Genomic DNA, 14811 nt, shown 5'->3' on the forward strand with positions numbered 1-14811 from the left:
CACGAAAACAAAACACAAAATACCACACTCAATGCACTGGCGATCCACAACGATTTCCAACACCCAATACTGAATATACGTCCAGAACATTGTAGAATGTCTTTGGAATACTCGATATATTATATATATTGAAATGGTGTACAATTGATATCCGGATTGTATTACCATAACTCCAATCGAAATTCCGCAGTTAAGTTCAAATGATGAGATTTTGCAAAGTTTCGTCAATTATTTTGCGATTTGGCTTAAAAGTAAATAGTTTCGCGTTTTCACCAAAATGTGTAAAATTTGGCCGTTTCGAATTTTGCGAAAACAGGTGCCTCTAATCATATCCATTCTTTTGTGCAAGTCGTGTTATTGTGTTCAATTCTTGTGTGTAATCATGTTTGTTCATGGGTATTTTGTTCAGTCTGTGTAGTAAATATCTGAAGCTGGATTCTTTGTGAGTTATAGGGTGATTGGATTGGTTATGAATAATGGTGCTGGTGATTGTGGGCTTTCTTTAGATTGTGAATTCATGTTTGTTTGTTTCTTTTGTGTATGGTGAGATCTAAGAAATTAAGTTTTTCATCTGTTTGTGTTTCAATGGTGAACTATATTTGTGGGTGGATGGAGTTTATGTTTTCATGAAGTTCTTTTATGCGAGGCAGTGGTTCATGTATTAAGCAAATATGTCATCCACATATCTGTACCATTAAATTATTTTGTACTGTTTTGGTATTACTATTTTGCCAAAGATTTGTTTTTCTATCTGAATGAGGAAAATGTCAGCTAGGAGGGCAGTGGTGGGAATCCCATGAGTAGTCCATCTTATTGAGAGTAAAATCTGTTGTTGAATGTGAAGTAGTTTTGCTCTGTGATGATCCTGAGTGTGGCTGATATTTCTTGTATGTTTGTTGTGGCTATGTTTCCATGTAGTTGGAGGTTTCTTTCTATGATGTTAATGGTTTATTGTGTTGGGATGTGTGTGTACATGGAAATTATGTCAAATAAAATCATTATGCCGTGTTTGGTATGTTTTCATTCCTTATTTTTTCTATTAAGTCTCTTGAGTTCTTTAGACTTCTGTTTTCAGTGTATTTATATACTGTCTGTGGCAGTGTGTGTGTGTGTGTGTGTGTGTGTGTGTGTGTGTGTGTGTTTGGCTATGTAGTATGTTGGTGCTTTGGTAAAGTTTATCAATGGACATATATGTATTCTGGGTTTGTGAACTTTAGGCAATGATTTTAGGGTGGGGGCCTTGGGAATTTTCTGTATCATTCTTTTAATCTGTGTTTCTGTAAAAATGATTTCTATGTTATTCAGGGTTTTCTGTAACTTACTTCAGTATTGGTTTGTTGGATCACTTCTTAATGATGACATCTTAGTGAAAGACGAAAGAAAGTACTCAATGAATACACATCACTGTGCAATAAAACTCTCTTCGCCACAATAGAAGAACTATACAAATAACACTCACACCAAAACTACTATTGAGGGTGGAAAAAAATGTCTTTTTCCCTCCCCCCCCCCCCCCCCCCCCCGCCCTCTCTCTCTCTGCCCCAGTCCCGAACACACACACACACACACACACACACACACACACACCACAGACACCAAACACAATGCAACTCGCATGTCTCACCCTGCTAAACACACTACGAAACAAATGAATGCTACACAGTCACAACAACACGTAATGGCGGTGAAAACTCTCCCTATGTTCTGAAAAATCGGAGAAAGTGCAGTGTCGCGACCATAGGTCACGAAATCTGCCTGTTCACTTTGCCAGCAACATGTGAGAAAGGACCACAATATCAAAACTGTAAGTTACACACGAAAAATGTATTTATATCCATATCCCTTTGTAAATGCATAATACACAGAAAAATAAAAATTACATTTTGGTGTTTGCAGATGAGAAGTTGTAGATTGTGTACCAGAATAGTTAGCAAAATAAGTGTCCAATAGTATCATGTAGGGTATGTAAACTAATGCATGCATCCACTCTTTTTGCCAATTAAGCTGTATAGAACTTTGACATTATGTTATAAACAATATATAGTGCATCAGGTCATCAACACATATCTCAAATGTGAAAGTTTTGTTAAATGTTAATATATAATAACAATTTTACAGTTAGAAAATAAAAATATAACCCACTGAAGATAGCACAAAAAGTGCTGAAACATGTCTGGGTGAAAGAAAATAGAATAAAGATGTCTTGCATAAGGCGGAATTTCTCTCCCCAAAATCTGTAATGGCTTGTAATTCATTTAATACCAACTGTGACTAATGACAACACCTGTATTGTCTCTTTCTTTAGGTGAATTTTCCTGCTTGCCGTACTTTTCTTATCTTTTCACATTTATTTGCTAATAAATTGTTTAATTCCCCTCTTCCCTCTTCATCTTATTAAGAATCGTAGGTTTCAAAATGTAGGCATTTCCTATTTGCCTTTTACCCTGTGGTCAATTTGATTCCATTTTGAATATTTCGTGACCATAATCTAAATCAACATACGAGGGCTATCTACAAAGTACATTACGTTTTGGAATTAAAAATAAATAAAGTATTGGAAAATTTTTTTATTATATACAGATGAAAGCCACACTTAAATACTACTTTTCTACATAGTTGCCATTTAAATTAATGCACTTATCGTAGCAATGGACGAGCTTGGAAATTCCTTCATCGTAAAATTCGGCTGTCTGCGCCTTCAACCACGTAATGACTGTCTTTTGGGACAGAAAAGGTGTGATTTTTGTGGATTTCCTGGAAAGAGGCACTACAATAAACTCTCAAAGGTATTGCCAAACTCTGCACAACCTCAGAAGAACAATACAAAACAAGCGCAGGGGAAAGTTGGGCTCAAAGATCTTGCTGATTCACGACAACGCCCAGGCCCACACGGCAAATACCACTCGTGAAGTTCTCGAATCTTTTAAGTGGGAGTTGTTTCCTCATCCACCGTACAGTCCCGACCTGGCACCGAGCGACTTCCACTTATTCCCAGCAATGTAGAAGTGGTTGGCTATGCAGCGTTTTGATGATGACGCACAGCTTCAAGAAGAGGTAACCACGTGGTTGAAGGTACAGGCGGCCGAATTTTATGACGAAGGAATTTCCAAGCTCGTCCATCCCTATGATAAGTGCCTTAATTTAAATGGCAACTATGTAGAAAATTAGTATTTACGTGTGGCTTTCATCTGTATATAATAAAAAAAAATTTCCAATACTTTATTTATTTTTAATTCCAAAACATAATGTACTTTGTGGATAGCCCTCGTATGTGTAACATTTAGGCTCAAGTTATGATTTGTGGCCTTTTCTTCTTGTAATGTACTGTTTCTGTCATAGGTGACTCTTAAAAGCTTGTTATAAGGACAAGTTTCTACAGTACTATTGTTTTATATCTGTACAGAGAATCATATATTCAATGGCCTTGATAAATGTTCTTTCATCAGCTAGTATTTTCAAGTGTCTACTCTTCTAATGGACCACTGTAAATCCGCTTGGGAAAATTCATTCATTATTTTTTTCAATATATTTATTCTTTATTTTAGTTACAGCTGAATTGATTTTTTTTCCAGAACAAGTAGCTTAACATGAAAAGATGGACTAAGAACACTAAAAACATAGAAAATAATAACTGTATTATGTGGCCAGGATGATCATATTTGCAACAGTATTTAAATATATTAATTCTCACATTCAAATCTTTCCTAGATTAATCTGTTTCCTTTGCCTTTGTGGTAGATTCCTGTATTTTTAATAGGCTTGAGACTTTATTGTTCTGCTGTTAGTGATTAATCTTGAATGTTTTTTTCAGTTTCCATGCTGTCTGTGCCATCAATTTTTTATCGCCCCAAAGGACGCGAAGAAGAAGCTGATGCAGTGAGAGAAAAATTCCAGGTTCCAGAATCAGATCACCTGACCTATCTCAATGTCTACAATCAATGGAAAAGCAACAAGTAGGTTGTTAATATTTTGTAGACATCTTGAAAGCTGGCTGCCCAGTAATTATTGACTACAGGCTTGAATCATTGACTTTTTAGAAATAGCTCTGAAATATGACAATATCAGTAGAGTAACAGTACAATATTGCTAGCTATAGCCGGTACTGCAGTGTCTGTAGAAGTTAAAAATATTTTACAGATGGTCAAATAATTTAGTATTCTTCATTTACTGAAAGCTGTGCCTTGTCACTGCAACCATTCAGTTATTTTGTCCCCATTTTTCTTCATTTCTTCATAGTTTAGATACACTCAGCAAAAAAAAGGCCACTGTAGACAAAATGGCAGAAACTTAGACTATTTGGCAGTAGCAGTATAAAAACCAGAACAACTAGGACAGAGTATAATGCCAGGCAGATGGAGTGGGCCATTGATTCAGTAAATTCGAGGTATCCGACACTCTTTTTGTATTCACCTATGTCCCATGTTCTAAGTATTGCTTTCTTTACATCATAAATTATGAACCTGGTGAATGTTTGAATTGCAACAATAGCACGTATATGCCAATAAATATGTGGCACAGAGGCTGTAAAATGTCTAAGAATATGTGTATGAGGGCTCACTATTAACCATTCAGGGTAACTAAGAATGGAGTACCAATTTCACCAGCAAGTTTTTTATTTTCTAAAGCTACTCATATTTGTCTTTTGTAACTTGAAATTATAACATTGCACAGTTTGGAATGAATATTAAAGCCACAAAAATACATTCTACGAGCATATGGAGCCAAGTTTAGAGAGATTACTCACTCATCTCTATCTTATGGTGTAATGGATAAAATCAAGTCATACGTTCAGAGAGACTACGCTCACATCTGTTCCTCATGGTGTAATGGATAGAAGAGTGGAATGGTAACCTGAAGGTGGAGAGTTCGTAGCTACATTTTTCCATTCTTTTAATTGTTTGTTCGAATTCACTATAAAGAAAAAGATGGCGATGATTTGGACAATGTTTACCCAGATTATGACATCAAGTGTGAGAGAAATGAAACAGCTGCCATTACTGCATATCAGCCCACAGTAATTCATATAGTTTTCTTCAAGTAGCTAAAGTTGTGAAAGATGTGGTGTCTTATGGCAGAGAAAATAACCGGCCACAAAAGCAACATTTGGAAAGCTAGTCTTAAAAGATAGAACGGAGCATGAAACTGTTACCAATTCAGCTTACATATGTTACAAATTAGTACAGCTGCATATAATGCTTAGTATCCCTAACTGTTTAAAGTAGTGGTTACAATTTCCCAATATATTGACAGCAGAGTACTTGGACGAAGTGTGAACAAGCAAGAATGTAACAAGTACTTGAGCACTTACTTACAGTCATTAAATCCCTACCAAGTGAGGTAGCATAGTGGCTAGCCCACTGGACTTGTATTCGGGAGAATGATGGTTCAAACCTGATTTAGATTTTCTTTGAGTTCTCTAAATCCTTTAAGACAAATGTCAGGATGGGTCCTTTGAAAGGGCACAGCTGACTTCCCTCTTTGTCCTTACCTAATCTGAGCTTGTGCTCTGTCTCTAATGACCTCATTGTTGATGGGATGTTAAACCCTACCTAATCTCCTCCTCATCCTTAAAGTTCTCATAAATGGGCAGTATCATCAAATTAGTAATACAATATTACTGGATCACCTAATTGTCAGAAAATATTAACTGTAATCTATAATGTCTGTTACAGTCTACTAGAAAAAAATTATGCCCACAGTTAAAAGCTTTCAGAGAAGTTTGAATTCAGACGTTCGCACCTCGAGTGGTGACATAAGTGCAATTAATAGGTTTTAAACTCAGTATGATTCATTGAATACAAACCAAACATCTAGGTAAAGAATGAAAACAGTAAAAATCATATTCACTGTTTCTTCCAGTTGCTAGCGTAGTTAAGCAAAATGGTGCATCACAATACCCAGTTATGTGCCAACGAATCCCATCTGTCTCGTGTGCCAAACTCTTATTTCACTTTCCATTACCATGGTTATGTACAGTCCAATACAATATACTTTTATTCTTTTTAATACTGCTTCATTTGTCTTCCATTCTGTCCAAACTGTTTTGTCCATCATCCTCCATAACCACATTCCCATTGTATCTAGACATTTTACATTATCTTTCAAATGTAAATCGCATCATATTAGGAAATGTCCTCTCATGAATGATGGGTGAATTGTAGTAGTTATGGTCTTCAGTCCTGATACTGGTTTGATGCAGCTCTCCATAAGCAAAAAAGGGAGTGGCATCACAAAATAACTTTTAAGTATGGTATACTGTAATGTTAACCAATACAGAGTTCATGACTGTACATTGACAACTAGCTTTTTACACTACAGTCCATTTGGTAAAAATCTGTTTTTTTACTCTTTCACTACCATTCCTACTCTCTGTTCTGGGCTCTAAAAACTGGACAATTTTAGCAATATTCACCAAAATGCTACTTTGTTTTACTGTTTTTTCCTCACTGCTCATATGACTGGTTTGATGCGGCGTGCTATGACTTTCTATCTTGCACAACCTCTTCATTTCAGAGGATCACTTGCACCCAACAGCTTTAATTATTTGTTGCATATATTACAGTCTGTGTCTTCCTCCACAATTTTTACTGTCTACACACTCCCATCAAGTGAAGTGGTCGACAACCTTTTAGCAGACAAGAACCATGTAGTATCAAATGAAATAAAGGCGAGCTGCACCCATTAATAATTTTGTGTATCCGTAACTATATGATGATATTAAAAATCCAAAAACACAGATATTCGCTTTTACATTTTATTCATCATCATTTTATTATGAAGTAGGAACAATGGTGAAAGGAAAATAAGGAAAAAACAGACAAATTAAATGAGAATTTTGAAATAATTATAGGCCTACATGCAAGTTGAATCAGACTTGAAATTAATGTTTGGAGCTGCATTTGGCTACCTAGTTGTGGATGTGCAGTCTTTGCTTTCATTTATGTCATAGAAATTCGGAGACTGCCACTTAAATGCTCATCTGTGAAAGGGGGGAGGGATTATTTATTTTTTCTGTAATTGAGAATTTAAAAAGTGTGCTCACACGAGTAAATGCTGCCAAAAATTGTATTTAATTGCTAAACAAACATTTTTATTTCTTAAAAACTAGATGGCAAACTGCCATAAAATTTAACAAGATCACTGATTTCATAGAAAGAGTTAACTCTCTCATTGAACTGATTTTGTAGCTGTGTTAAACTGCATTTCAGTTTATTATTTTTCCAATGGAAATTCATTCCAACTTCCTTGACAGCTCTTGTACAATTTGGGACATATTCCAGGTTTTTCCCAATAATATGTTTTATGGAGAGCTTGTTTTTCGCATGGAATCCCTTTGCATTAGTGTGTGTACCATGTACTTGAGGAGTCATATTCAAATATTTAACTCTTTTGTTAAATCTGTCAAAATTCGAAGGTCTGTTAACCATTTAGGGTCTGTAAGTTCTGGAATACATTTGCCTTTTTCTTTTATAACTGTGTTGGTTTTTTCTGATGTCAAAAAATCTTCTCAGTGCTGCACCTCTGCTTAAGCACCTCACTTCAGAATAATACAGGACACCTCAGTGACGTGCATCCATATCCGACAGGAACTGTTGGAACTAGTAATGTATCAATCCATTTTTTGTTATTAAATGTACAGTGGATACCAAGTTGTCCATTACTTCTGCCCGTGCAAGAACTCTGTAGACTAACACTTTTTAATGAACAACATGATGCAAAAATAATGGGATATCACAACTTATTCTGCCAGTTTAGTTTCCATTCTACCCATCGGACCCTTATTTTGTTCACTCATTGCTTTGCCTCCATCAGTTGTAACACTTACCAGTTTTAGCCATGGTAATTGCATTGACACTAAGAATTCATAAAATTCTCCTGAGCTTCCAGTCATATCAAGTGATTTAAAATCCACAAGCTTTTGCCCAGTACATATCAGCCTTGTCAGTTTGTTACCGTCTTTTGGCTGCTTTTGGTTGCAGCAACCAAAGATGATCACCACTCAAAAGTGGATTTTAAGCTACTTGACACGGATGGAAGCTTGAGAGAATTTTATCTGTATATATCATCGCAAAACCATGCATTCATATGATGCAAATGCTTGTTCTAGGTGGTGAAATAAAACTTCCTCCTTAATCATTCGTTTCAAACAGCATAACTATTAAAGCTTATCAAAAACATTAAGGTTGTAATCAATTCCACAAACGATATTGTGTAGGATCAATAGGTGGTGGAGTAAAATTGTGGGAGCGATGGGAAGGATAGTGCGTAGGACATTCAACATTTCAGGGCATGACGAGAGATAGCTGAAACTCTGGCAGAGATTGTGATTTAGCTGCTCCACCCCTGGGTGGTACTCAGTCAGGAGGGGAATGCTCATCTGTGGCTGGACAGTGGGACTCTGGGATGTGGTGGGTGACTGGGGAGATAAGGCACGGGAGATCTGTTTTTGTACAAAATTGGGAGGGTAATAATGCTCTGTGAATGCCTCAGTGAAATCCTTGTTCTGTTCGAGAGTGGCCACTTGTCACTGCACATGCGATGGTTGTGGATGGGTAGGCTGTATGGATGGGACTTCTTGGTATGGAATGGGTGGCAGCTGTCGAATTATTGCTGATGCTTGGTAGGTTTGATATGGATGGAGATACTGATGTAGTCATCTTTGAGATGGAGGCCAACATCAAGATAAGTGGTTTGTTGAGTTGAGTAGGACCACGTGAAGCGAATGGGGTGAAGGTGTTGAGATTCTGGAGGAATGTGAATAGGCTGTCCTCATCCTCGATCCAGATGATGAAGATGTCATGGAATCTGAACCAGTTGAGGGGTTTGTGATTCTAGGTGTTTAGGAAGGATTCTTCTAGATGTCCCATGAATAGGTAATGCCATCAAAGCAGAAGTAATTATGGGAGGGGATATAGTTGGTTATGGCGCCTAGTTGGTTATGGTGACTAGGAAGGAGGTTATTGGTTTGGAATCCATCGGGCATTGGGATAGGTAGTGTTCAATAGTGGGAAGACAATGGGCATTAGGAATGTTAATGTACAGGGAGGTGGCATCAATAGTGACGAGCAGGGCACCACGTGGTAGAGGAACTGGAACTGTGGGGAGTTGGTGGTGGAAATGGTTGGTATATTTTGTGTGGGAGGATATATTGTGGGTAATGGGTTGAAGATATGGTCTATGAGAGCAGAGATTCTCACAGTGGGGACACAGTGACTTGCTATAATGGGGCTGTAAAACCAATCGTGATGTACAAGCTAAGCTGCATTGTGCTGCATTCTACATGTGCATGACAACCAACAAGCTGCCTGTCAGCATGAACCTATGAACTGTGGTCAAGATGCAGCTGAAGCATCCCATTGCTGAACACGCCACCCAACACTATGTTCTTCATTTTCAGCAACTGCTTCACAGCCTGTGCCATCTGGATCATTCCCACCATCACCACCTTTACTGAATAGCGCAGGTGGGAACTGTCCCTGCAATACAGCCTACGTTGCTGTAACCCTCCTGGCCTCAACCTTCATTAGTAATTGTCCTACCCCCTTGCCCCTTCCCTATTCCCATTCAGCTAACCTCTCTCCCTGCCATCTATCTATCCTTGTGACTTGCACCTAGATGCCTTACCCTCTCTCCACCTCACCTCTGTATGCCCCCACAAGCAGCACTTCACCATCCCCCATCCCTATCCTGCTATCCCTCCACCTCCCCATCCCTGCCTCCACTGTACTGCCACCTCCCGGTTGCGTCTCCCATCATACAATGCTGCTTGCAATGTGGCCTCAGCCACAGAGACTGTGGTGATGTAGATGTGAGTTGCACTTGTGTGTGTGTGTGTGTGTGTGTGTGTGTGTGTGTGTGTACCTCCAAAGAAGGCCTTGATGGCCGTAAGCTTATTTTATGACCTTTTTTCTCGTTTGCGTGTCTGCGACTGAACATCTCTGCTATATGGGGAGTAGCAACTATCCTTATCATAATATTGTTACATTCCATCCTGGATTTTCCATTGTTGAATTTTGCCTGATGGCTTTTCTTATATCCCAGTGCTGTATTCCTGTGTTACTATTTTCTAATGCATTACTGTAATCAGTGTCAGTCCTTCTTTCTCTTCTTTCCTGTGTTTCTCTTGTCGCCTTACAAACTGCAGCGCCCTGCAACCTATACTTTCTAACCACACTGTATCAACCATCTCTGCCTTGCACAGCAGACAGCTACAATACCACACTGATTGTTGGTGCAGCATCTCATGTCGCACATTACTCCCACTAAATCCAATACCTTCTAATTGATTACTCTTCTTGCAGCACACCTGCATAATTTCGTGTGTTATTTCCCATACCTTCCTGTGCCACACAACCGTGTATCTCATCCTACCAACCTGTTCCACCCCCCCTCCCCCTCCACTCTATTCCAGTTTGCACATACTAACTTCACCTAACTAGTCACATCTGCTGTCCCCCTTCTTCACACTTATCCATCAACAACCCACATTATAATATTTTTATTTATTTTTTCCTTGATCTCATTGTGTCTCCATGCCAATCTCAGTTGGTTCTTGTCTTTAACTATCGGCCTACTACCGCAGATGTCATCTTGTTTTCCCCTACTCCACCTGTTTCATCCTTTGTGGCATTTTCCCCACATGTTTTAGTGTATTTTTGTGAATTTTTTGGACATATTTCTATGTTAGCTACATATTTTCATGTGTTTTTATCCTCCACCATGTATCCTTACTCCTTCCATCTTCACCAATACGGATAAGTTTCCTTATCCCTAGTCAGAACCATTCCCACATACTGTTCCTGTGTTGTTGCTTGGCTCATGTTACCCACCTCCGGCTGCCACCTGTCCTCCCACAACCTCCAAATCTCCCCCACGTTCCGTCATAGACAACAAATCATGCCTCAGACCTACGACATTTACCTCATCCTCCAAAACTCCTCTCTCCACCATACAGAAACCAGAACCTAACCAGACACGAAACACAGTCTGAACCTTTCCTCCAAAAACCCTTAGCCCCGCAGAAATATCAGTCCTTTCCAAGGGCCCTGCCTTTTGCCCCCCCTTCCCCCCCCCCCCCTCCCACCACCCCCAAATTCAATCATGAAGGACTTGTTAAAAGACCTTTTCTCCTTCTACTGGTCCCTACAGTGGAAACACTTTTTCCCAACCAACCCTACCAATCAGACTCAACCAAAGACCAAAGTTGAACCCTGCCTGACTCAGTTCACTCCTTCATCCAACCGTGATCCACCCCCACTGCCCCCAAACCACCCCCTTTAACTTTCCAGAATTTCTTAACCTCAAACCTTGGCTCACCATCATTTCCCAAATCCATCAACATGCAAACTAGCTTTACATCTGCAGAAAGAATTGCAATCCACCACCTAAAAACTGATCGTAACCTTATAGTCCTACCTGTTGACAAAGGCTTCACCACTGTTGTTTTGAACTGCAAGGAGTACCTGGCAGAAGGACTCCGCCAGCTGTCAGATTCATCCATCTACAAACCCTGCCACAGTGACCCAGTTCCATAAATCCAGCAGGATCTCCAGTCCCCATACAAATCCTTAGGCCCATTTGAAAACCTCTCCCCACAGTCCATCTCTCTCTTCACCCAACCACTCCTCACACTCCTATCTTCTACATGCTTCCTAAAGTTCATAAACCCAACCACCCAGGACACACCATTGTGGCCCATTACTGTGCCCCCACTAAGAGAATCTCTGTTCTAGTAGACCAACACCTTCAGCCTATTAACTGCAACCTACCCTCCTATATAAAAGACCAACCATTTCCTCTACCTACTCTCCACAGTTCCCGTTCCTTTACCACTTGGTGTCCCGCTCATCACTATTGATGCCATCTCCCTTGACACTGACATCCCTAATGCCATGGCCGTACTGTTGTTGAACACTACCTTTCCCATCTTATCGGACAGATTCCAAACCGACAATCTCCTTCCTAATCACCATGATCAACTATATCCTCATCCACAATTACTTCTCCTTTGAAGGCATTACCTTCATATAGATCTTGGGTATGGCCATATCATTCGCATGACACCATCCTATGCCAACCTATTCTTGGGCCATGTAGAGAAATCCTTCCTAAACACCTATAATCCCAAATCCCTCACCTGGTTCAGATTCATTGACGACATCTTCATGATCTGGATCAAGGATGAGGACATCCTATCCCACATTCTTCCAGAAAAGCAGCACCATCTCTCCCATTTGCTTCGCTGGGTCCTACTCAACACACTTTCCTTGATGTTGGCCTCCACCTCATAGATAGCTACATCAGTAACTCTGCCCATATCAAACCTACCAAACACCAGCAATAGCTCCACTTTGACAGCTATCCACATTCCTTACCAAGAAGTTCTTTCCATACAGCATAGCTACCTGTGGCCATCACATCTGTAGTGACAAGCGCTCTCTCATGGAATACACCAAGGGTCACACTGAGGCATTCAGAGACCATAATTATCCTCCCAACCTTGTACAAAAACAGATCTCCCTTTGTTATCTCCTCCCAATCACACACTATATCCCAAAGTCCTGCCATCCGACAACAGATGAGCATTCCTCTTGTGACTCAGTACCACCCAGGACTGGAGCAACTGAATTCATTCTCCACCAGGGTTTCTAGTGCCTCTCATCATGCTCTCAAATGAAGAATGACCTACCCACTATCATTACCACGCCTCCCGCAATGGTAATCCGCAGCCCACCAAACCTACACAATATCATCTTCCATCCATACACAACTCTTGCTCCCAACCCTCTTGCCTCTTGGCTCATATCCCTGTAGTAGAGCTAGATGCAAGACCTGTCCCATACATCCTCCCACCATCACCTCCAGTCCGGTCACTAATATCACTTATCCCATCGAAGGCAGGGCTTTCTTTGAAACCAGTCATGTGATCTACAAACTAAACTGCAACTACTGTGCTTCCTGCTATGTGGGCATGATGATCAACAAGCTGTCTGGCCACATGAATGGCATTCTACAAACTGTGGCGTAGAAACAGCTGGACCATCCCCATTACTGAGCGCACCGCCCAACACGACATTCTTTGTGTCAATGATTGCTTCACCGCCTTTTCATCGGGATCATTCCCACCAATGCCAGCTTTTCTGAACTGTGCAGGTGAGAACTTTCCCTGCAATATATCCTACATTCCCATAATCCTCCTGGCCTCAGCCTTTGTTAGTCATTTCCTCACCCTCTAGCCCCTTCCTTGTTCCAATTACATCAATGCATGCTCTGTCCTTTTCTGCGAACCTCCCCCCCCCCCCCTCCACCACTGCCTTTCATTTGACCTCCTAACTGCCCTACCCTCTCCTCTCTCCTCCTTGCCCCTATGTGCTCCCACAAGCAGCACCTCACCATCCCCCCACCCCTACCCTGTTATCCCTTCCCCTCCCTGCCCCAGCTTTCTCCTTATCGCCCCCCCCCCCCCCCACCCACTTGTGTCTCCCATCATGCGCAACCTGCTTGCAATGTAGCGTCAGTAGCCAGAGATTGAGGTCACATTTGTGTGTGTGTGTGTGTGTGTGTGTGTGTGTGTGTGTGTGTGTGTGTTCTGTATCTGATGAAGGCCTTGTTGGCCAGAAGCTCATTTTCTGACAGTCTTTTTGTTGTGTCTACGTGCGACTCAGCATCTCCACTATATGGTGAGTAGCAACAATCCTTTTCATAATAGTGTTATGTTCCATCCTGGTGTTTCCATTGTTGAAAACGAAATAATTGTTAGTTTCCTACAGTGTCATGGATGCACAATAACTCGTTTCACTTTAACTCATTTCGCTTTATCAACCAGCACTGGTGGTGCACGGACAGCAGTTGTCGTCATTGATACTTGAAATTCAGCTTTGATGCAAAATTAAAATAATTGTAAATGATTAGACTCTTATTCATAAAATATCTGTGGGCCACAAGGAAAAGGCATACAGCTCGTGTCACGTGGCTTGCTGACTGCTGCTCTAGTACCATGGAAGCTATCCACTGATACCTTAATTGTCCTGTCCCTTCTTCAAGACAGTGCTTTCCACATATTTTTCTCCTTGCCAATTCACTTAATTTTTCAACATCCTCCTGTAGCACCACTTCTCAGACACTTTGATTCTCTTCTTTTCTGGTTTTCTCACAGTGTGTGTTTCACTACAATACAGTGCTGTGCTCCAAACAGACGTTCTCATACATTTCTTCCTCAAATTAAGACCAATGTTTGATACTAATGAACTTCTTTTGGCCAGGAATGCCCTCTTTGACTGTGTTAGTCTGCTTTTTGTGTCCTCCTTGTTTCGCCCATCATGTTACTACTCTCTCTCTCTCTCTCTCTCTCTCTCTCTCTCTCACACACACACACACACACACACACACACACACACACACACACTCACACTCTCTCTATCTCTCTATTTAAGCTTTCTGTTCTTTAATGGCTTCACTGATAAAAAAATTATTGTGTTCCAGCAGCATAATCATGGTATTGATGTTCATGAGAATTTTTCTTGGGCTGTCTTTATCGGTGGAGTTGGTTGAGTGTTATTTTAACATCGTATGTAAAAATTTCAACTTTTGCCTTTAGTTGAAGGAAAGATACAGAAAGAACAAGAAATCATTTATGTTTTAAAAAGTTTAATCAACCAATGGCTGATATATATATGTTTATATGGGAGGGACACACCTTTAAATATTTTTCTTTTTTATTGAAAAACTCGGGAAACTTGGTTTGCTCTTTCCCGCCAGGATAATTAGGATAATGCATTGACAGTAGTTGTCACTATAGCTTGTTGATATTGG

At 40.2% G+C, this 14811-nt stretch overlaps 1 protein-coding gene across 1 annotated transcript in view; it reads left to right on the forward strand.

Moving 5' to 3' along the window:
* LOC124788041 (pre-mRNA-splicing factor ATP-dependent RNA helicase PRP16) overlaps positions 1-14811 on the forward strand; it is a 190143-nt gene that overhangs the window by 137609 nt on the left and 37723 nt on the right. The window contains exon 17 of the mRNA XM_047255099.1: positions 3812-3953. Coding sequence (XP_047111055.1) covers positions 3812-3953 — 142 coding nt within the window. The remainder of the gene's footprint in view (positions 1-3811; positions 3954-14811) is intronic.

Source organism: Schistocerca piceifrons, chromosome 3, assembly GCF_021461385.2.
Source record: "Schistocerca piceifrons isolate TAMUIC-IGC-003096 chromosome 3, iqSchPice1.1, whole genome shotgun sequence".
NCBI classification, from domain to species: Eukaryota; Metazoa; Arthropoda; class Insecta; order Orthoptera; family Acrididae; genus Schistocerca; species Schistocerca piceifrons.